The sequence below is a fragment of the Sus scrofa genome, chromosome 13, assembly GCF_000003025.6.
Source record: "Sus scrofa isolate TJ Tabasco breed Duroc chromosome 13, Sscrofa11.1, whole genome shotgun sequence".
NCBI classification, from domain to species: domain Eukaryota; kingdom Metazoa; phylum Chordata; class Mammalia; order Artiodactyla; family Suidae; genus Sus; species Sus scrofa.
In genome coordinates this window covers 205,154,691-205,177,834 of record NC_010455.5, presented here as the reverse complement: position 1 = coordinate 205,177,834, position 23,144 = coordinate 205,154,691, and the positions used below count along the sequence as shown (strand labels likewise).

The following is a 23,144-nucleotide window of genomic DNA, read 5'->3' as shown; positions in this document are numbered from 1 at the left end:
ACATGTGGAGGTTCCCAGGCTAGGGGTCAATCGGAGCTGCAGCTGCTGGCCTACACCACAGCCACAGCAACGCAGGATCTGAGCTGCACCTGCGACCTGCACCACAGCTCACGGCAACGCCAGATCCTTAACCCACTGAGCGAGGCCAGGGCTCGAACCCACAATCTCATGGTTCCTAGTCGGATTCATTTCTGCGTGCCACGACGGGAACGCCCTTCTTAGCCTTAAAGTGCGATTCTCACTTTCCAGCAGCTCTTTATAGAAGCCCAAAAGGCATGAAGGTTGTGCTGTTTTTCTCCTTGTTAGTTACTTTTCTCTATTATTCCAGCCCCCGGAATTGTTTTCTCAGTTCCAACGGATGGGCTGGTGGCCTCCACAATTATAGCTGTGTCTTGCATCTCTTTTTCACCAGAATTCTTTTTCCGGGACGAATCAGCTTGGTTTCATCTTTCCCCGGAGGGGGTTGTACCTCCTTCCTTTGGGCCTGCCCTGGCCCTGCCAGCACCACGACCCAGCCTGCGTCCCAAAGGGCAGCCCCGGAAGCCTCCTCTGTTCTCAGTGCTGCAGAAACTAACTGGGCCGCGTTGCGTGTGACTCTTGCAGGTGGTGGTGACGCTGGGCGACCCCAATGTGACCGCGCCATCCAGCTCGGTGGGCCTCACCAACATCACCGTCACCCCCATCACCACCACGGCGGGGACTCAGTTTACCAATCTGCAGCCGGTGGCCGTCGGGCACCTGACCACCCCGGAGCGCCAGCTGCAGCTGGACAACTCCATCCTGACCGTGACCTTTGACACCGTCAGTGGCTCGGCCATGTTGCACAACCGCCAGAACGACCTCCAGATCCACCCGCAGCCGGAAGCCTCCAACCCGCAGTCGGTGGCCCACTTCATCAACCTGACCACGCTGGTCAACTCCATCACGCCCCTGGGGAGCCAGCTGGGCGAGCAGCACCCGCTCACCTGGCGGGCAGTGCCCCAGACGGACGTCCTTCCGCCCCCGCAGCCGCAGGCGCCCCCGCCCCAGGCCCCGCAGCCCCAGGGCCCGGCCGAGCAGCAGCCGCAGATGTACAGCTACTGAGACGCGTTGCGGGGAGGCTGGGAGAGCGCTCCAGACAGGTGGTTGGTTCGTTTTGCTTTATTGTTGAGGTTTGTTTGCTAGATAGCGAGCAAAAACCACGTGCACTGCAGAGGGTGGGGAGGTCGGCTTAGCTTTTGCCGAGTTACCTCCCGATCCCCCAGCAGCCGTCACGGTCTGTCACTTAGCTCCAGAAGTGACCGCCGGCAGGCCAGCCATCCCCAGGCTTCCCTCCCAGAACCTGGATGGATGGACACAGGGTTGGGGACAGTGAAACGCAGAGAAGCCGCATCCTAAGAATGTGTTGTCGGGGAGGTAGGAGGTTGGCTTGTTTTCTTCCTCTAGCGCGCAGCTCCTGTGGTCCAGCGTAGCACGTGCTGCATGAGAACAGTTTCCTCCTGCTCCCGGACTTTTCTGCAAACAGCAGACACAAGTTCAAGTAGCTTTTTTCCTCTTTGTTTTATTTTGGTTTTTTATTTTTTATTGTAGGGCCACACCCACAGCGTAGAGCTGTTCCCCAGCCAGGGGTTGAATCCGAGCTGCAGCTGCAGCGACGCCGGATCCTTTTAACCCGCTGCACTGGGCGGGGATCGAACCCGCACCTCCACTGAGACCCGAGCTGCTGTAGTTGGATTCTGAGCCCCCTGCACCGCATTTCGAACTCCCTTTTTCCTCTTGGAAATTTGAGTTGCATCAGATTCGCTCTGCCGACCAGCCTGGGCCAAAACCTGGTGGGAAGGTGCCCTGTGTGGCCATGCCCTCCTCCTGCCTTAGGGGTCAGTGTGGCCAGGGGCCCGGGAGGTCACTGACCAGGGCGTCTTCGTAATAGCATTTGTGCATCAATTTTCGGTATGGTTTTTTCTTTTAAAAAGAACTTTATCTCCCGCATATAGTGTGTACTTGAGACTCTGGCGAGGCCACGCCGTCCTTTGCTTTCTTGTCACACACGGAAGTCGTTTGCACTGTAGGACTGTGGGTCCACGTCCAGCTTTACACAGCTGCCCCAGTGCTGGGGACAGTTACGTGCACGGCGCCAGCCTCACGCTGCCCCTTCTGGAGGCTTCTTGCAGCTGTCTCAGGATTCTCTGCCATCCAAATATATTTATTATGGCTGAGGCTCAGCCAGAATCCCCTGCACGGAAGAACAGGGAAGAAATTCATGTCCTCTTTGTGTTTAAACTTTTAATTCCAAAGGTTGATGTGTTTCAAGACCAGTGTTCTATGAACGTGTTGACCGAGCTGGGCTCTTTACAGCGGGAAGTTGAGGCTTTTCTGAACCACGAAGACAGGGCTGTTTCCTGCCAAGCAGTAAAGAAAGCGGACGAGGTTGTGGGCTGGCAGCAGCTGCAGTGTCCCGCGTGAGCGGCCGCCTGCTGGTGCTGATCGATGGCACCTCTGCCCCCTGGGGACACGCGCCTCACACGTGGGCACCTGTTTCAGAGGGGCGGGAGCTCAGGGCCATCGAGGGGGCCATCAGCAGCCGGGCCTCCCGCCGCCCCGCCCGGGGCACAGCAAGAGGCGTGGCGGGACGCGTGATGTGCCCTCTCCTGGCCCTTGAGCGCCGTCCAGAATGAACTGGAACACTTGCCGTGCGCGGTCCTGATGGCTCCTTGTCCCCGATCCCGTGGGATCTGGGAGAGCGCCTTGGTCACGAGCCAGCAGTGGAGAAACGAGGCGACCAGCCGGGCTGCGGACGCTCTGTCCCGCCACACGCGACGTTCTCAGCCCCTGGCTCTGTTCCCAAGAGGAGGGTCGCGAGGAGAGGGCTTGACAGGTGCAGCCACGCAGCACGTGAGGGGGCCTCCGAGTCCGCTGTCCACACGCAGCTCCCCGGCACGCCCAGCTCCCGCCTCTTGGTTGACCTGATGGTGGGGGATTGTTTGCCTTTTAATTTATGATAATTATTTTTATGTTATTTATGTATATAATTAACTGCTTTATACGTAATGGGTTCGTCCAATGAACTTGGGCCGGGGTGATACTTTTCTAAGCATCGTCTCCTTCTCCAGATGGGAGTAGACCAGGTCTCCGTGGGATCCTCAAGAGCTCCAGGGTTCCTAGGGTGTTTTTTTAAAAATCCCTGGGAGGTCCCTTTTGCATTCATAGAATATGAAGGACAGACGACCAAGTGAAAAATCCAGACTTGCTTCAACACCCGCTAGCATTTATCTTCTCTTCCTCTTCCCTGTGAAGTAAAGGCCTTTGAAATCACAGTTTTATTTTTTTAAAAGACGTTGTTTTTGTGCCTAGAGCAAGGATGCATCAGATGTTTTTAAAGGGCCTAACTTAGGTCGTGGGCCCGAGACTACTACCACTGTTTATTTAAATACACAGATGCGTAATAATTCTTCTTGTTGTGATAAATGAGAACTCTAAATAAAAATCAAATTTACTCCTGAGTGATCTGTAGAAATACTTGGCCTTAATAGGGTCACTTTCTGCGGGAAAATTGATTTCTGCCGTCTTCAATCCGTGGCTGTGCGTTTGCATATGAGAAACTGGAGAATAAAGCAAAAAAGTCCTTCTCGGCCAAAAGAGTTATCAACTATATAGGTGGTTCTACATTTACCACTGTTTACTGATGCAAAGGACTTAATTTTTTTAACTAACGGCAGGTGCATGGCTGTAGCCATGGGGGAAACTAAATGGAGCCGCTGTGGCTCCTGAGCTCTGTGAATCCCTCTGGGTTATTCCAAATTAATCAACAGAAGAAACGTGCGTTTGGCCCATGAATCTGTAAAGGTGTGTCTTTCTGTGCCACACGATGGTGTGAGCCTTGCAGAGCTGGCCCCCAGGTTCCCCGCCTGGTGTGGGTGGCGTGTCCCCCTGGTGAAGAGGGGGTCAGGCCCTCAAGTGGGTACCCACCGGGGCCCACAGGAAGCCGCCTTGGAGGGTTCCAGGCCCGGGAGGCCAATGCACGCAGCTCACGCAGTTGCAGTGCCAGGGCTTGTGGCTTCCAGCCCAGGGCGGTGTCCGCGACGCTCCTGTCAGATTTTGGAAAGGCGTCAAGACCGAGAAGTCCTGTGTATTCCATGTCCCATCCGTCTGCGTAACGACAAATAAAACCTGCCGTGATCTGCATTTTGCAGTTGCCGGTCCTCTGCTCAGACCCCCTGTTCCACGCAGTGGACACACGTGTATTTTGAGGACGGTCGCAATTCCTGCTGCAGTCCGGACCCTGTGAAATGTTTGCATTATTTCAAATGACCCAAACAAAATAAATGAGATGTTGAGCTATCAGAACCTTTCACAGCCCTTTTTTTTTTTTTCTTTTCTTTTCTTTTTTAAAGCAATGAAGCAGGTGGATGTAGCATGTCTGGCAGAGCTCAGCTGGGCGGAATGGACACGAAACAGCCATGTAGCCGGGGAGGGGAGAGCTTCACAAGTGAGGCCTTTCGTTGGGCCGGTGGCCTGGAAAGATCCCTAATTTTATTGGTCAGGTATTAAATGATACGTTTGGATTTGTTACGAACAACGATTTTTTTTTCTTTTCTATTTTAGGGCCACTCCTGCGGCATATAGAGGTTCTCAGGCTAGGGGTCTCATCGGAGCTACAGCTGCTGGCCTCCACCACAGCCACAGCAACGCCAGATCCGAGCTGCACCTGCGACCTACACCACAGCTCACGGCCATGCAGGATCCTTAACCCACTGAGCAAGGCCAGGGATCGATCCCGCGTCCTCATGGATGCTAGTTGAGTTCATTAACCGCTAAGCCATGAAGAGAACTCCAGGAGTAGCGATTTTAAAGTTAGGAAACAGCTGGAGTGTTCCAATCCTCTCAGGGTATGAACCCCGGGACCCTTGTCTCAGGCACGTCAGTGTCGTCTCAGAGGCCAGCGGGTGGCAGCAAGTTCTCGACTCGGCAAGATGACATTCCCGTGACATCTGACAGACTGTGAGCCGAGGGCCTTCTGCATCCCTGCACCAGTGTGGGAAACAAATCCGAGGGAGCCAGCCTGGCCAGACATCCTCGGGAGTTCCCGTTAACGCTTAGCAGGTCTATAACCCAACTAACGTCTAGGACGATGCGGTTCGATCCCTGGCCTCGCTCAGTGGGTTAAGGGTCAGGCGTTGCCACAAGCGGCAGCATAGGTTGCAGATGTGGCTCGGGTCTGGTGTGCCTGTGGCTGTGGTGTAGGCTGGTAGCTATGACTTCAATTTTATCCCTAGCCCAGTAATTTCCCTGTGCTTTGGTGCAGCCCTGAAAAAACAAAAACAAAAAAAGCACCCACAATGTTTTAATTTGGTACTCAACATTTTTGGAGTAAAAATTATCATGACAGTAATAAATGAATCCAACAAAAACACCCCCCCCAAACAACCCCAACCCCAAAACAATAACAAAACAAATGCTGGTGTGTCACCCCCTTGCACGACCATCTGAGCTTGGGCCTCAGCTCCAGAGTGTCTGTCTTCTGAGCTTTAGCCACAAAACAGGGTAGCAAGGTCACAAAGGAAAGAGAGGGAACTGACCCTGGGTTGCAGGAACTGCTCTAGGAATCTGAAGGCCGCGGCAGCTGCTTTTCTGCAGGGATGGCAGGGGCGGGGGTGGCCACAGTCCGGGCGGATGCTGTGCCATTCGTGCGCTGCTGTCCCAGTGAAGGTCCCCTGACGTCTCCAAGGACCACCAAGCTCACAGTCCGACCCTGGGAGTCACGAGCCCTGGCTCCAAACCTGGTGCCCCCCGACTGTCCCCACTCACAGCCGACAGCCCTACTGTCCGTCCCTCACGCAGGCAGGAAAACCAGGGCCATCTCACGTGACAGCCTCAAACGTTGGCATCTGCCCAGGTCTCGCCATCTCCGCGACCGCCCCCCCTCAAGTTTCCAGCTGACAACCCCTCAGGGGCTGCCCTCCTTCCACTTGTCCCCAGCGTCTGCCCTCTACAGCCTGGCTCACACGGCCCCTGTAAAAATGTCCTTCTGTGTGTCACCGAGACCAAGGCCAGCCTCCTCCAGCAGACTCTACGGGTTCTGTGGGCACAGCCCTATCCTTTCTCCGGCCGTGAGGTGCTTCCTGCACCCCCTGCCTGCTCAGCGTCTCCGCACACCCAGGGCCCTGCTGGCTGCCTTTCACTTGGCTCATGCTGCTTGTCCTTCAGATCTCAGCTCCAACACCACTTCCAAAGAGAAGCCTCCAGAATCCTCCAGGAGCACCCCCCCTTCCTGCTTGCATGACCATCTGAGCATCACCAGGTGGCAGCTACAGCCGGTACGCTGTACAGATGTACGTGGTAGAATTCGTTCTTCTGCTCTTTCTGATGGTCTGGAAGCTCCAGAAGCGAGGGGGCTGTGCCGTCCTCCTCAGGTCACCCTTGCCCTGACCACCCCCCGCCCCCGTAGTAAACCTGATCTCAGTTAGAGATTTTTTTCAATTTATTTATTTATTCATTTTGTCTTTTGCCTTTTTAGGGCCGCACCCGTGGCATATGGAGGTTCGCAGGCTAGGGGTCCCATCGGAGCTGTAGCTGCCGGCCTACACCACAGCCACAGCCACACAGATCCGAGCCGCATCTGCGACCTACACCACAGCTCATGGCCACGCCAGATCCTTAACCCACAGAGCGAGGCCAGGGATCGAACCCACAACCTCATGGTTCCTAGTCAGATTCGTTTCCGCTAGGCCACAATGGGAGCTCCTGCAGTTAGAGATTAATTGACAAGCGTTCTTCTTAAGTGATGAAGGAAAAGATACTCCCTTTGGCACCAAAACTTTGAAGCACCAAACACACAAACAAACCCACCAGATTTTATTGTATCCAGGTGGCTTTAGCTTGTGAAACTTGGAATCCTAATTTCCAATGAGTCAATCATAGTGGTAAGGTTATTATTTAAGTCTTCAACTTTGTTATGATTTTTGCCCCTTGTTAGCAAATAGTAAAATACGATTAAATCTTTGGATTCTTCATTCTTAATAATGAATGGCAGGTGACTGTTCAGTAGAAAGTGATTCTTTTTTTTTTTATGCTTTTTTTTTTAACGGCCACACCCACAGCATATGGAGGTTTCCAGGATAGGGGTCAAATCAGAGCTACATCTGCCAGCCTACACCACAGCCACAGCAATGCTGGATCCTTAACCCACTGAGCGAGGCCAGGGATCGAACCTGCAACCTCATGTTCCTAGTCGGATTCATTTCCACTGCGCCACGACGGGAATTCCTGATTCTTTCTTTATAACAAGTGCTTTGATATTAAATGATCACATACTGGAAATGGCAGTTAAAAAAAAAAAAAAAAGACACTCATTTGACACAATCCTATAAGTCTCATGCCTAAAACTGTAGTAAGCTTTGCAGACCCTGAGGTACTCATCAGTGTTCAAACCTAGAACCTGGGAGTTCCCGTCGTGGCTCAGGGGTTAATGAATCCCACTAGGAGCCTATGAGGTTGCGGGTTCAATCCCTGGCCTTTCTCAGTGGGTTAAGGATCTGGCGTGGCCATGAGCTGTGGTGTAGGTCTCAGACACGGCTGGGATCTGGTGTTGCTGTATCTGACGTTGCTGTGGCTGTGGCTTTGACTGGCGGCTACGGCTCCAATTAGACCCCTAGCCTGGGAACCTCCATATGCTGCGGGTGCGGCCCTAGAAAGGCAAAAAGACAAAAACAAACAAACACCTAGAAGCTGGTGGAGTATTAGTGTATCCTATTTGGTTTTCAAAATTCATATTCCCAGAGTTCCCATTGTGGCCCGGTGGGTTGAGGACCAAATGTTGTCCCAGTGAGGATATGGGTTTGATCCCTGGCCTCACTCCGTGGGTTAAGGATCTGGCTTTGACACAAGCCATGCCACAGTTAGCAGGTGTGTCTCAGATCCGGTGTGGCTGTGGCTGTGGCGTAGACCAGCAGCTGCAGCTCTGATTCAACCCCTAGCCCAGAACTTCCGTATGCCGTGGGTGTAGCCATAAAAAGAAAAAACAACAAATCCTATTTCCTGGGCTGCTCAGACATCCCCCTCAACCTTACTTAACTGTCTAGAATCCTCGGTGTAATGGTTGGAGACTTGAACGGAACAACAGGACAATGAAACTGGCTAATAAATGCCATCGTGAAATCAGCGCCCTGCCTGTGTCCTTCGTTTCTGAGCAAACTGAGCGAAGGACCTTTCGCTGTAGGTGGTTATCTTTTGGTAGGTGGACTTTGATTTTCCAGTTCTTTACAAACTGAGAGCTGATCTTTCCGCGTTGTGTACATCATGCGAGCATCATTCCGTGTGTGTGCGTGCAGCCGAGAGGAGCTGTGTTTAAAAGGCGAAAGACTCGTACGATCTGAAGCAACTAGACTATTAGGGGTTGTAATTAAACCCCCCACACATCAGTTTTGGGCAAGAAGCGTAACAGTCTGGCATCCCGACTCTGCTCAAACGGGGCTCCACCGTCACTCAGCGAGTCCCCCCAGGGGCCCCCCCGGACAGCGGTCATCTCATTGTGTCATGACATGGGGTCTCTCCACCAAAGGGTGGACCTCATTGCCAGGGAAATGTCATGAGAAAACTTTTTTTTTTTTTTGTCTTTTTTGTCATTTTAGGGCCGCACCTGCGCCACGTGGAGGTTCCCAGGCTAGGGATCTAATCGGAGCTGTAGCTGCCGGCCTACACCAGAGCCACAGCAATGCAGGATCCGAGCCACGTCTGCAACCTACACCACAGCTCACGGCAACACTGGATCCTTAACCCATGGAGCAAGGCTAGGAATCGAACCCACAACCTTGTGGTTTGTAGTCGGATTTGTTTCCTCTGCGCCACGATGGGAACTCCAGAAAACTTGGTCTTAATGGCTCTGTAAGTCCAAGCATGTAGAGCTGGGCTTCTCTTTTATTTAGAATAGTGTCAGTACTTTTGGAGAAACTGCGAATGTTGAGAAGCTGCTGGGCCCCTGCTCAGGCCAAACAATTCCTTTTGAGAAAAGCTTGGTGAGGTCCCCTCGTGGCTCAGCGGAAATGACCCTGACTAGTATCCATGAGGACAGGGGTCCGATCCCTGGCCTCACTCCGTGGGTTAAGGATCTGGCGTTGCCGTGACCTGTGGTGTAAGTCGCAGATGTGTCTCAGATCTGGCGTTGCTGTGGCTGTGGTGTAGGCTGGCAGCTGCAGCTCTGATTCGACCCCTAGCCTGGGAACCTCCATGCGCCTCAGGTGCAGCCCTAAAAAATAAAAATAAAAATAAAGCAAAGATTAAAAAAAAAAAAAAAGGAAAGCTTGGCCCACACCAAGGTCCTAAGAGCATTGCACTAGGATTTGCCAGAATGTTCCACGAATAGGCAGCATCTGAAGATGGCACCAAATAGTATAGAGATTAAAAAAAAAGCAACCAAAAAAAGACTTTTTCTTTTTCCTTTTTAATGGAAAAGGCAACAACAAACAAGTGATTTTCCTGGCACCTGAGTCTGTGTCCCCCGCGGCCCCCTCGGCCACCCTTCCCACCCGGCCTGTAATTACCTCCCGCCCCACACCTGTCAGCGGCGTCAGAGCCTAAATATTTGAGCGGATTATTCACCAGCCACAGTGAGACTTCTGACTCCGAAGCTCACGGTCCCCTGCAGGCTGCCGTGCAAGTGGCTGTGAGAACTCCTGCTCGGTAAACAGCTCATCGCGGGCCCCAGTGACTCACAGCGCAGGGAGCGTCTCTTCCCTCTACGTGGGACCAACTCAAGGGTTATAGCCCCGAGCTGCCCCCTGGCACCATTCTTTCCAACCCAGAACAGAAACACGGCTGAGCTCCCGCAGACAGGATGGGTTTTCTAGTGAGTAAGGCAAGAGGAAGGGAAATGTTGCATCATAAAGTAACCGTGCCTGTCCCCAGACATCCCTGCGCCGGATAATCGAGGGGTCCCTCTTCTCCTCGTGGCGATAAAGATCAAAAGAGCTGACTGTAACCTCTCGCCTGATCACGTTGCCCTTCTTGAACCCAAGAACCAGCTCCTTAAGCTGCCCTAGGCCGTCAGCCTTTTCTTTTTTTCTTCCTTCTTTTTTTTTAGGGCCGCACCTGTTCCCAGGCTAGGGGTGGAATCAGAGCTGCCGCTGCTGGTCTACACCACAGCCACAGCAACGCCAGATCACAGCGGCGTCTGCGACCTACACCACAGCTCAGGGCCACGCCGGATCCTTAAGGCACTGAGCAGGGCCAGGGATCGAACGCTCATCCTCATGGCTACCAGTCCGGTTCATTACCTCTAAGCCACAATGGGAACTCCTCCTTCAGCCTTTTCTCAGGACATTTTCTCCTCTCGGTCTTTCCCTTGAAACTTCAAGGTTTCCAGGTATTGCTTGTGAACTGGAAAGTCTTTTTCTGTGTTCTGGTTAGGGGTCTTCCTGACGCAAGTCCTGTGCTTGTAGACAGGACTTAGCTCCGAATCACTTCACTTCAATTAAACTTGACTGAAGTACATAGAGTTTCCAGAGTTTGTTCACTGTTCTGTCTTTAGTTATAAAATTCAAAGAACATCCCCAAGATAATAATCTTCTAAAATTCCCCACTTTCCTGGGAGTGGTGAAACAGTGATGAGTCTGAACCACTTTCTTGTGCCTAAAGAAAGAATCTGAACATGTGACCATTACACACAGATAATAGCCTTGGAAAGATCCCGCACGAAGAATATTGCTCAGGAAGTTCCCGTCATGGCTCAGTGGTTAATGAACCTGATTCGTATCCGTGAGGATGCAGGTTTCATCCCTAGGGGTCGCTCAGTGGGTTAAGGCTCTGGCATTGCTGTGAGCTGTGGTGTAGGTCGAAGATGTGGCTCGGATCCCTCGTTGCTGTAGCTGTGGTGTAGGCTGGCAGCTACAGCTCTGATTAGACCCCTAGCCCGGGAAACTCCATATACCTCGGGTGCAGCCCTAAAAAGACAAAAGACAAAAAAAAAAAAAAAAGAATATTGCTCAAAAACACTGTCCCTACATGCTTCTTAATTTAAAAAAATTATGATAGAGCTAAGCAGAAAATTACCTAGTGCTCCCGTTAGGTTCTATTCGTTCATGTACATAAACAGTACGGGTGTGTGTGTGCAGCCTGAACTTCATTTCTTGTTCTTTTTCTTGCTTTCTTTCTTTTTTGGCTGTCCTGCATCTTATGGAGTTCCCAAGCCAGGGATCAGATCTGAGCCACTGTTGTACCCTACGCTGCACCTGTGACCACACCGGATATTTTAACCATGGCACTGGATGGGGGATCAAACCTGCATCCTAGTGCTGCAGAGAGGCCACTGATCTTGTTGTGCCACCATGGGAACTCCCACTTCTTGTTCTCATACAAAAAGGGTGCATTTCTGTGCTTTTATTTTCTCTCCCGCACGATAGTCCATCTAAACTTTGAACTGAATTTCTTTGATGATCAGTATTTCGGTTTTCCAGGGGAGTCTAACTTTTGAATTTCTCCATCATCCAGAGCATTGTGGTTACATCAAATCTGGCTGTATTTACAAACTCTACCTATTAAACTGGGCTTGTACGTACTGAGGGCTGGGGTGCCCCTAGGCTGCACGCTTTTCCTCCTTCTTTCTCGTTCTTTGAAAGTACTCGCAGGGACCATTGCAGTTCTGTCCCATCACAGTTAGATGGGAAGTGACGCTTTCAGGACCCATAGCTGGAATTATACCACACTGTGTGTGTGTGCTTTGTGGTTTTACGTGGGTGTAAAGAGAGTTCTCCCCTGTAAATGTCGCTTCAGATAATAATCTTTCTTTCACTTTTAGAATGCCTTGCCAATGCCTTTATCACCTGACCCAGTTCAAGGAACACTCTTTATAAGCTACAAGGACATGTCTTTAGGGTGGGGGCCAGGGGAGCCAGCGGGCACCAGCTCAGTGTGTGCTTAGACACACCCTCGGGAAAAAGTTCTGGCTTGTCCTTCTTGTCCAGGAATGTTTGCCCAAAATACAAGTTTTTGATCTCGTGAAACAATAGGTTCCAGACGACAGTGAGTCGGTTGCTATTTTCTGGTAGCAAATGAAATATTCTTGCCAAACTTTTTTTTTTTTTTTTTTTCCTGTGGTTGGATTCCATTAGGATGTTCGAAGCATAAAGTCTGGAAGGTTTTTGAATCACAGTCACATGCTTTAAATGGGCATTTCCTTTTGCATCCGAAGTTAAGGGTTGCCTGTGTGCATAGGACATACCACTCTTCAGGACAGATGGGCAGACAAATCCTCAATTGATCATTGCCGTTTAGTAGGTCTTCACGAAACTGTTTTAGAGTTGGACTGAATTGGCAACACGGTGACATCGTGTCATGATTGTACCATGAAGCCTCAGGTGGTGAAAATTAATGCTGACATCAAGCGACCTTGGGATCCAGGCAAACGCAAAATTCACAGCCTTGACTTCCTCCTAGCTGCCCATGTGAAAACACACCGAGTGAGTCCCTATAAGTGCTTCTTTCAAGTTAATTATATTCAGAAGTTCTTTGAAGAAAGATTTAGAAAGCACACTGCTTATTGTTAAGAAGCGGGGGAGAACAGGAGGTCAGAAATGGGAGGTATTGAAAGGTTTCAAATTCTTTTTAAAGGAGTTCCTGTTGTGGTACAGCAGAAACGAATCCAACTAGTATCCATGAGGATGTGGGTTTGGTCTCTGGCTTCACTCTGTGGGTTAAGAATTCTGCGTGGCTGTGGCTATGGGGTAGGCTGGCAGCTGTAGCTCCAATTTGACCCCTAGCCTGGGAACTTTCATATGCCGTGGGTGCAGCCCTAAAAAAATAAAATAAAATAAAATAAAATAAAATAAAATAAAATAAAATAAAATAAAATAAAATAAAAAATAAAAAGATGTTTTAAAAGAGAATAGCATATTTTTCTATGATTATTGTTTTGCATTCTTTTAAAATAATAGGTTTTTTTTTTCTTCAGCCATCTGATGCTTTTGCTTTTGGAGTTGATCTAGTCCATAGCTTCATCCGAGCTGAAGAACTTCCGTGCCATCTTTATGTTATGGAAAAACTTTTTCTAGATACAAAGATATGGAAAGACATTTTACTCAAAATCTAAGGTACCTTTAGAGGCATGTGTCTTTATATCTTACCATAAATTTGGGGGACCTGTGAGCAACAAATTTTTGTGTTGATAAATTTGGGGCAGTTTCAGATTATGTAAGGATTTGTGGTGATATTGGGCTCTCCAGGTCCAAGAGCAGGAAAAGAATTTAGCATCTTCTTTTTTGACTCTTGGGAACATTCCTGGTTTTGTTCTCAATGGGGGCAGATTGAGGTCCTCACACACTGCTTGGGTTCCAAATATCTCTATTGAATCAGAATGGACTGGAATGTCCTGGATTTCTCCTTTTATTAACGGGAGGTTTGCACATGAAGCACGATTCAAGAACAGGCAATATATGGCTAGCCTGTCCTGCTCCGTAAGAAAATCTGCCACTGCCCTCTTTCTGCTTTCAAAATTTGAGGTCCTTTTCTTGTAGGAAATGTCAGTTGAAATAAGAATTTTTTTTTTTTTTTTTTGTCTTTTTCAGGACCACCCCTGCAGCACACGGAGGTTCCCAGGCTAGGGGTCGAATCAGAGCTGTAGCTGCCGGCCTACACCACAGCCACAGCAACACCAGATCCAAGCCTCATTGCAACCTATACCACAGCTCAAGGCAACATTGAAACTTTAACCCACTGAGCGAGCCCAGGGATCGAACCTGTGTCCTCATGGATACTAGTCGGATTCGTCTCCTCTGAGCCATGATGGGAACTCCATGAATTATATTTTCAAAAACTCTTTTATTAAACCACACATTGCTAATGCGTTTCTGTTTAATTTTAGAGCAGGTATTTATCGGTATTGCAGCAAATGCTTTACCAGTAAGAGGAAAGAGAATTCTAGGCAGCCAGGTGAGGATGTATGTAAGTGAGAGTTCTTTGTGCTTTTTCTACAGGCATATTAGATCATTTAATGGAGATTTTAAGATTTATATACAAAGAGATATACCACTTGATAACTCTGTAGTGATAATTTGATTCATCAGATTCTACCAAAGCTGAGGAAAGAAAACATAAGATGAATCCCTGGAGAGAGCAAAAAAAATTAATCTTAAAAAAAAATCAGTTGAGGGGGTTCTCAATGGGTTAATGATGCGACTTGTTTCTGCGGCGGCTCATTCCCGGGCGGTACAGTAGGTACAGTAGGTTAAAGATCCAGATGAAGCTGTGGCTGGGATTCGACCCCTGGTCTGGGAATCTCCATATACTGTGGGTAGAGCCGAAAAAGAAAAAAAAAAAAAAAAACCAAACAACAATGTGACTCTTTATATTCTGAATTTCCTTCTAATGTGGTTTTTTAATGGTGCATTTTGTTTGTTGCACCTGGTGCATGATTTGATGCTGAGTAATTTCGTGTAGAAAAATGCAAGGACTCCATAACCACAACGATTTCTCCCTCTGCCTGCCTCTGACCAAAGCCATCTGCAGCTTTTTGCAGGTGTGGGGTGCTCCATTCTCCCTGGACATTTGAGTTGCCCCAAGAGCGTCTGCCGGCTGGCAGGACCCCTCCTGTCCAGCCTTCCCCTGTCAATGCCCAGAAGGCAGTTGGAAGCCGGCGCCGCTGGGGTGGGCACGGAGCTCAACCTGCACGCGGTTGAAGAGATCGCGCTGGAAAGGTGGGCCCGCTGGGGCTGCGGATTAAGCTATTTGAATCCACCGTTTTAAAACCGGCCACAGAGCCCTTCAAACAGTTGGGGTTTTTGGGGGAACAGAATGTATATTTATTCAAGACTATGGACATGAAACATCTTTGATACTAAACTACCTTTGAATAAGTAATGCAAATATTGTGGCCCTGACTTTGCAAAGCCTTTTGCTTTGTTTTGCAAATGGAAGAGTTAAAAGCGCGAATTAGATGAAGCGGGTGGTTTTCATGTGTCTCTTGATTTCTTTTTGTTCACTGTGCAAGCTGTTAGGCGCTGTGGTCTGAGTGTCTCATGGCCCTTGAATTATGGTTTCTGTGATAAGAGGGCCGAGTGGGGGGAAGAGAGTTGGACAAGAGGAGCTGAGTTGGTTGTACTCTGGGGACCTGGGCGTGAGCCAGGAAAATAGCCGCCTGGTGGGGATTTGTAATTGATCACGACAGGGGTCTTCTCACCAGCTCAGAGGAAAGAATCGGGGTAGTTTATGTGCAATAGATTCAAAGCATCTCCCAGAAGAGCTTCTAGAAGCCTTTGGCATGAAAGGCAGGGGTCTCTCCTTGAACTCGAAGGCCAGGCTGTGCCAGGCTCTTAGGAAGCTGGCAGCTCCTCCGTGCCGTCTCCTCCTCCGGGCGCCATCCTGTCAATATTTGCGGAGTTAAGGCGCGCCTGGCTCCCGCCCCATGCCCGCACCTCTGCCCCTCCTGCTCGCCATTGGCTGGCACATGGATACGGGCTGGTTGCAGAAAACAATTATTCCCACAGAAAGTGACAGTTATTTAAAAGGGATCCCAGAATGTGGGAAAGTGGGAGGCTTAAAAAAAATTCCTTCATCTATTTTAAATGGGTAGTTACTTTAAATGTTGGTATTAGTTTCCTTAACTGTTAGTTTTAAATGATTATTTAAGACGAGCTTATCAGTACTGGTTCTTAAATGGTATCAAAGTACCGCATTAATAGTGATGTTGACAATAGGGGAAGCCGGGGAGGGGGGGCAGGGGAACAGGGGTTTATGAGAATTCTTACTTTTGTGTCATTTTTCTATGAACCCAAATCTGGTCTAAAAAATGAGGTCTGTTAACATTGCTAAAAGACCTACATATATGTATGTATATATGTATATGTGTATGTACGTGTGTGTGTGTGTGTGTGTGTGTGTGTGTGTACGTGGCATTGGTAGGAGATCACAGTGGCTCCATTTCCTTGGAGAAGGGTTGATCAGCAGCTTTTAACATGACGCAGACACCTCCCCCCAGAACTGAGCAATTCCTTTCCTAGGTATTGACCCCAAAGAAGTAAAATCCCATTCAGGGGTGTCTCGAGGTGGGCGCCCCCACCGGACTGGGAGATGAGGGGTGAGGAGGTGAGGGTGCCACGCAGCCGCCTTCTCCCCGTTTCATTCTCCTACTAATTTCCACGTTATCTACCGCCACATACTGGTCCGAGAAACGCCCTGGGTTCCTTCCTGACCATCCCCCACCTTCCAAACTCCCGGCCCTCTCTCCCGCCTTTCTGGAATTCCTCTGTGTTGCACAGTCGACCTCTTTTGTTGACTTACTCTACCTTTCCCTTCAATTTCTTATCTCTTTGCCATTTGTTGAAATCCTTGGGAGTTCCCTGGTGGCTCAGTGGGTTAAGGATTGCCCAGGAACTTCCCACGGCATAGGAGCAGCCAAACAAACAAACAAAATCCTTGGCTTTTAAAACTTTTTAGTTTTGATGATGATGTGTTAATTGATGAGTTCTTTCTGATTCTCTAGTCGTTTTTCTTTCCCGTGCCCTCATCTGTGTTGGCATTTGCATTACCTTGTCCCCTGAGTATTAGAAACAGGTTCCTTGTTTTAAGCATCCCCTCCCTACCCCCCCCGAATTATTTTGGAACTGTTTCTTCTGGGTTCCCCTTTTCTTTGTCTTTTGTCTTTTTAGGGCTACACCTGTGGCACATGGAGGTTCCCAAGCTAGGGGTCTAATCAGACCTGTAGCCACCGGCCTACGCCACAGCCACAGCAACACCAGATCAGAGCCACATCTGCAACCTACATCACAGCTCAAGGCAACACCAGATCCTTAGCCCACTGGGTGAGGCCAGGGATTGAACCTGCAACCTCATGGTTCCTAGTCGGATTCATTTCCACTGTGCCAAGACGGGAACTCCTTTTTTTTTCCTTTGGGTCTAGGGTTCCCCTTTTCTAATTGTTTTCTGTCTTCACGTTGGAGACTTTCCTCAAATCTCTGCCAGTCCTGAAGGTGCTCTGGGTGTGACCACGGCTAATGTCACCAGTCCCTTCCCCAGAGGCCCCGAATGCCAAGCGTAGAATGTAGGGTCTTCATTCTGTGGTGGGCAATGGATGTGGGGGCACATCTGGCTGGCAGTGTCCTAGGGAAGGGGGTGTCTGGTGCAGCTGAGTAGGGAGACTCTGGCTCAGGTTCGAACACACACACACACACACACACACTTGCATGGAGTAAAGAAAATGCTTTAGACCTTAGGAAGGAATGTAGTTCCAGGATGAAATTTTTTTTTCATGTATTCTTCAGTCACATGTTTGATCTTTTCTCTGCTTCCCACTAAACAGGCCTTGAATTTGAGCCACATTCTTTAATTATAAATCCTGACTTTTCTCTCTGCAAATTAAAAATGAGCATAAAATAATGCATCGTTTGTTTGAGCTTTAAATTACAAATGACATGAGCAGTCATAAAGCAGAGGTGTGTTTGAAAATAATTTGAAGATGACATGAATGGAAGTTGCTTTCATCTGCATTCCTGCCAGCTTTACAGCTGTCTTTGACTCCCTAAGCAAGTACACGGGAACGGCGGCTGACCCATCCGCCAGGACAGGCAGGTGTCATTTTAGTCCAGTCATCTTCCATACCTGTGGATCAGAAGTCAGAGCAAGACTTGGTTACTGCAAGCATGAAAACCTTCATTTCTGCAGAATGATTTTCACTGCATCCCTGGAAGCCTATGAAAGCAGCCCAGCCTGAACCAAGAGAGACACTCAGAGCCAACACTCACACTGGCCTTGGCATATAGGTCATGGAGACACGGTCCTGGGGACACATTCGTCTCATCTATTTAATGCACACAATTCCTTTTTATTTTCATTTTTTTTTATTTTTTATTTTTGGCCACACCTGGCCATGTGGAAGTTCCTGGGCAGGGATCAAACCCAGCCACAGTGGCGACACATAGCACTAACAAGGCCAGGTCCTTAGCCCTCTGAGCCACAAGGGAACTCCTAATGCCCACAATTCTGAGAAGTCTGGCTAGAGGGAGAAGGTGAGGCAAGAGAGCCCAGTGACCCGCCCGCTGGGAGGTGGTGAGGCTGGACTGGACACCATGGGCAGCTTGAACGCCACCGTGCTGTCCGCTGCCACTCAGACCGAGAGACCAGGGGCCCGAGCCAAACCACGGCCACTTGTGCCTACAGCAGTGCCTGGCACAAAGCGGCTGCGCCACAAGGACCTGCCAATGGAGCTCTGGACGTCTGGCTGGGAGCAGGGCCGGCTCATCCGTAGGGCTGATTCGCGAACGGCCACGGCTGCAGTTCCTGTGCTCGGCCCACAGGTGGCAGATGCTCACCTTGCGGAGAGGCTCCCTTTTCGGAATTTGGCAAAGCCCCCGGGGTGTGTGGGAGAAGTCGTACCCACGGATTCCTTTCCAAATAGACATCCTGGGAGGGAAGTCTTGGCTGGCGAGGTCTGAAGTGAGCAGCGATAGGAGAGACCCAGCGGCAGAGCAACATGCGTGCGGGACGCAGGCCCTGGGGTGGGCGTGGCTCGGGAGTGGGCGTGGCTGGGGTGGTGGGGGCGGGGCGTGGGATGGGCGTGGAGGCAAGAGGCAGCTGGTCCGGCCAGGGGTGGGGGACAGCGGCAGCAGAGCAGCTGACCCACTACACCCCGGAGCAGAACAGGAGGCGAGCTCGGCCTTCAGACCTTGCTTTCCAACCATTTTAATGCAATTTAGTTCCGCTTCAAAAAGAGAGCTCCTGACTTCTCCCCTTCTTGGTCCGAGGACCTGTCTGGACAAGTGCAGCCTACGCGCTGACTCTTCATTCCACTGACCTTGAAGAGTAGTATTAAACCTCATTCTAGTGGCTTAGAAATGGCTTTTTAGAAAGCAAAATATAGGAGTTCCCGTTTCGGCTCAGTGGGTTAAGAACCCGTGAGGATGTGGATTTGATCCCTGGACTCGCTCAGTGGGTTAAAGGATCTGGCATTGTTGTGGCTGTGGTGTAGGCCGGCAGCCGCAGCTCTGATTCGACTGTAGCCCAGAAACTTCTGCATGCTGCAGGTGCAGCCTTAAAAAGACTGGAAAAAGAAAAAAAAATCCACAGAATATAAAACACAAAATGGTCTGCAAAAAACGTGAATCTGGAGCTCCCACTGCGGCCCAGCAGAATTGGAGGTATCTCTGCAGCGCCAGGACACAGATGTCATCTCTGACAGGGCACAGTGGGTTAAAGGATCAGAAGTTGCCACATCGGAGGTATAGGTCCCAACTGCAGCTGGCTCTGACCCCTGGCTGAGAAATACATATGCTGCGAGGCGGCCAAAAAAGAAAACAAAAGTGAATCTACCAGTTTTGCCAATAAAAAGACTGACCTGGCTTTAGCAAAGAGGGTGAAAGTGTAAAAGGAAACCTCTAAGTCCCTGTATTAGTCAGGGGTCTCCAGAGACACACAGCCACCAGCCAGAACCAGAGCTCGACAGACAGACAGGGAAAGAGCGACTGATTGAGATTTATTGTAGAGGCTGGATTCACGATTTGGGACCCAACAAGCCCCCAGATCTGCAGGGTGAATTGGCAGCTGGAGAGCCAGGAGAGCTGATGGTTTACTCTAGCCTGAAGAACAGTGGGCTTGAGACCTAGAAGGAGATCCTGTTTCTGTTCGAAGGCCATCAGGCAGGAGGACCTGTCCCTTACGATGTTCCAGGCCTCCAGCGGACTGCATGACACCCACCTGATGCAGGTGGGAGCAACCTGCTTCATTCAGTCTACAGATTCTAATATTCATTTCATCTGTGAACACCTTCACCCAACACTCAGGATGTTTGACCAAAGATCTGAGGCTTTAAGGCGCCCAGCACTTCAGGACCAGCATGCAGAGCGCTATTGCAGGTGTGACTCGACAAGTACCTGCTTAGCACTGCTCCCTGGCACCTGAGCCTCTGTGTGCTGTGTCACCAGGACCTGGACCCATGAATGACTGCACCCGAGGACACCCAGAGAGGACAGATATGGGACCACTCCAGTGGGAGGAAGTATCTCTGAGAAGGGAGGCTGGTGCAAAAAGGACATATTTGCTCGAGAAAAGCTAGAAACTGGGAGTCAGCCTCTCCTCCTTCCATCTCCCCCCCCCCCCGGGGAGGCTGCGGAAATCCTTGCCAGGAATCTTTCTCCTGGTGCAGCCTCTCCCAACTCACTTTTTCAGAATTAAAGGGCAGAATCGCAGCAGTGACCAAGTCATGTTCTTTTAGCAAAGAGTGTCCAGATCACGCAGGGGTGTCTCAAACAGCCATGCAAGTTGCAGCAGGAGCTGCTGTTCAGAAGAGAAAGGCCTCCTTCCAAGGGGGGAGGAGCTGCCAGAGGGCAGGAGGCTGGGGAGGACAGAGGGGCGGAGAGGGGGGGAGGAGGCGGGAAGTGGGGGGCTGGGGCGAAAAGGGGCTGGGGGAGAGGACCCCGAATTTTGGCCGGGGAGCCACTGCCCCCCTCCCTGTGGGCCGTCCAGCAGGAGGCTATTAGAGGCACTGGCTTCCTTCTGGGCGCTGGACACACGCTCATTCGCTGCTTGGCTCAAAGGACCGAAGTAGCCGGTCGCCTAGGACGCTGTGTCGGGGGCGCGTTGCTCCGAGGACCCTAAGAAGGACAAGATAGGTTTAAACTCAGGGAGCAGACCCGCATGCCAGAAATAGTAAACAACCCGCACTGTTTACCAGCTGGCACCTGCCACGCGCATGTGTCTCCTTGGAGCCCGACGCCAGCCTGCGGTCCACTTCGGTGACCCGCAAACTCACCCGCGATCTCGGCGCTGGCACCCTGCCCCGGGAGCGTCCTCGCACCTGCCTTGGCTTTGGCCGGCAGGATTGGCTGGTCCCCGCGGTGGGACGCAGAGGCAGCTCCTGACCCCTCGCCGGCTGGCAGGGTCGGCGCGCGGTGCTAAATGGAACGTGGAGAAGGGGACATCCCCTCCGGAGCGGGTCACAGCCGGAGGGACCGTTTATTGGGATGCGCTGGCGGAGGGCGCGAGGTGGGAAGAAGCGCCTTCGGAATTCTCAGGGAGAAGGGCCAGCGGCAACCCGGGGGGCTCCCTCCCCGCTGCCCTCACCTGCTCACCGGTGCTCCCGGTCAGCTGTCCCCGCGTCAGGCCCTGGGGCTCAGCTCAGAAAAAAATCTCCGGGCCTGGAGCCCGGGCGGTGTGCTAGGCGCTGCGCCCGCGCGGGGCGCCCACGGTCTGCGCTGCCTGCCTCCCTCGCGTTTCCACCCTCACGACGGCCGCTTCCCAAATGCGAGATGCAAAACTTGCACTGAGATCGGTCCACTTTTACCTAACTACATATTGAAAGTGGAACTCTATGCTTTGATTAAAAGTTTTCATTGCTATAAAAATTATTGACACTGGAGGGGGTTCAATCATTTCACCGAATATGAATGTTTGCAAAATTATAGATAAGGTTTCTCTGTTTACTAAGAAACTTGCTACAGCTATTAAGAGGGAAATTTCAATCTAGTATGCATGTTCTTATTTCATAATCTGATAAGACTTGTATTTTAAAGCTAACATTAAAAGCTTTAAATCTCAATTGTATATGCTTAATCTCATACGTAAAACGGTTTGATAGCTTTTGAGGTTTTTCTTAAAGCTCGCGAGTGCCAAAACATCTGCAGTTTAAAAATGATGGATCTGGAGGTGGGCCTAGTGGCCTAGAGGTTAAGGACCTGGCGTTGTCACTGCTATGGCTCCATTGCTGCTATGGCTCCAGCTTGATCCCTGGCCTGGCAACTTCTGCATACCTTGGGCATGGCCAAAAAATGAAAATAAAAATGATGGATCTTTATACTTTGTGCCTTTTAAAAGATTAAAATCATTTCAACAAAATTATTTGCTGTGTTTAAATCTTTTCACCTAGTCTGTCACTATTACTTGCTATGCATTTGTATTAAATACTTGCACAACAAAATAAGACTATAAATATTTCCTTTAGACTCTTGAGTCACCTATTTTATATTCTACATCTAAAAACTATCTTTGGGCTTTCTTGGATGGCCAAGGTATAACTGCAGAGGTTTATCCTCTCACACTGTAAAATAAACAATGCTAAAATAACCACTAAAATATTGAAACTGTAACTTTGTTGTTGTTGTTGTCTTTTTAGGCCGCACCCACAGCATACTGAGGTTCCCAGGCTAGGGGTCGAATTAGAGCTGCAGCTGCCGGCCTACACCGCCGCCACAGCAACGCCAGATCCGAGCTTCATCTGTGACCTACACCACAGCTCATGGCAACACCAGATCCTTAACCCACTGAGCGAGGCCAGGGATGGAACTTGCGTCCTCATGGGTACCAGTCAGATTCGTTTCCACCGAGCCACAATGGGAACTCTAGGACTGTAACATCTAAACTCAGTGATTTATTTTATTTTATTGAAGTACAGTCGATGTACAATATTATATAAGCTACAGATGTACAAGTTTGAAAGGTTATACTCTATAGTTATCATAAAAATTGGCTGTATTGCCTGTGCTGTACAGTGTATCCTGTGGCTTATTTTATACATAATAGGATATACCTCTTAAACCCCTAGTCCTATATTGCACCTTTCCCCACTGGTAATCACTCATTTGTTCTTTATATCTATGGGTCTGTTTCTAACCATAAGTTACTTTTATACTTGGAAATGTCAATCTTACCGGCCAATGACCAAAAACCATTAACATAAACACTCTCCCATAATCCTAGAGGGTCTAGAACTCAGCTTGTCTTGACAATTCTTGCAAGGGACTTTGTTTTCCTTTTACAGATTAAAAAACCGCCCCTCAGAGTGGGTTGAGTGGCTGGTACGAGGACCCCACTGAAGTCAGAGCAGCAAGCTGGGCCAATCCACCCAGCCTTGGCCAGGATTTGCCCCCTATCTGCTTGCAGCTGTGGGCTGGCTGTCAAAGCCCCTGTGGGCTCTGGTTTCCCAGCCCGGGAGCCCAACGCCGGGCCTGCAGCAGACACTCCATAAATATTTGTCGAGTGAAGCAAGCAGGTGATTAAATAAATGAAATTGGTGTGTTTTATTACCAGACTGGTGTGGACTGTTAGTCACTGATACTGCTTAACTTCCTGTAGGTGAGACGCTAGACTCTACAGGGAGTCGAGAGAGAGGTGCCAGAGGCAGTGCAAATGACTCATTTTCTGCTCAGTTCAATTCTCCCCCACCAAAATAACAACTGTGTTTATACATTTCAAGT

General features: G+C 50.0%; 1 protein-coding gene and 1 long non-coding RNA gene across 9 annotated transcripts in view; one reads left to right on the top strand and one right to left on the bottom strand.

Annotated features, from left to right (window-relative positions):
- PRDM15 (PR/SET domain 15) overlaps positions 1–3,479 on the top strand; it is a 67,207-nt gene extending 63,728 nt beyond the window's left edge. For 3 of the 7 annotated variants that reach the window (XM_021071017.1, XM_021071011.1, XM_021071012.1), the window contains one exon: positions 604–3,479. In XM_021071017.1, coding sequence (XP_020926676.1) covers positions 604–1,083 — 480 coding nt within the window. In that variant the 3' untranslated portion in view covers positions 1,084–3,479. The remainder of the gene's footprint in view (positions 1–603) is intronic. The other 4 variants (XM_021071013.1, XM_021071016.1, XM_021071015.1 and 1 more) reach the window with 3 other exon arrangements.
- Positions 17,195–18,455, bottom strand: LOC110256284. 2 transcript variants are annotated; one of them, XR_002337649.1, is made up of 2 exons: positions 18,270–18,455; positions 17,195–17,559 (listed from the first exon to the last, which is right to left on the bottom strand). It is a non-coding gene; the product is annotated as an uncharacterized LOC110256284 (long non-coding RNA). The 2 variants fall into 2 exon arrangements; XR_002337648.1 differs by having other exon boundaries at positions 18,334–18,455.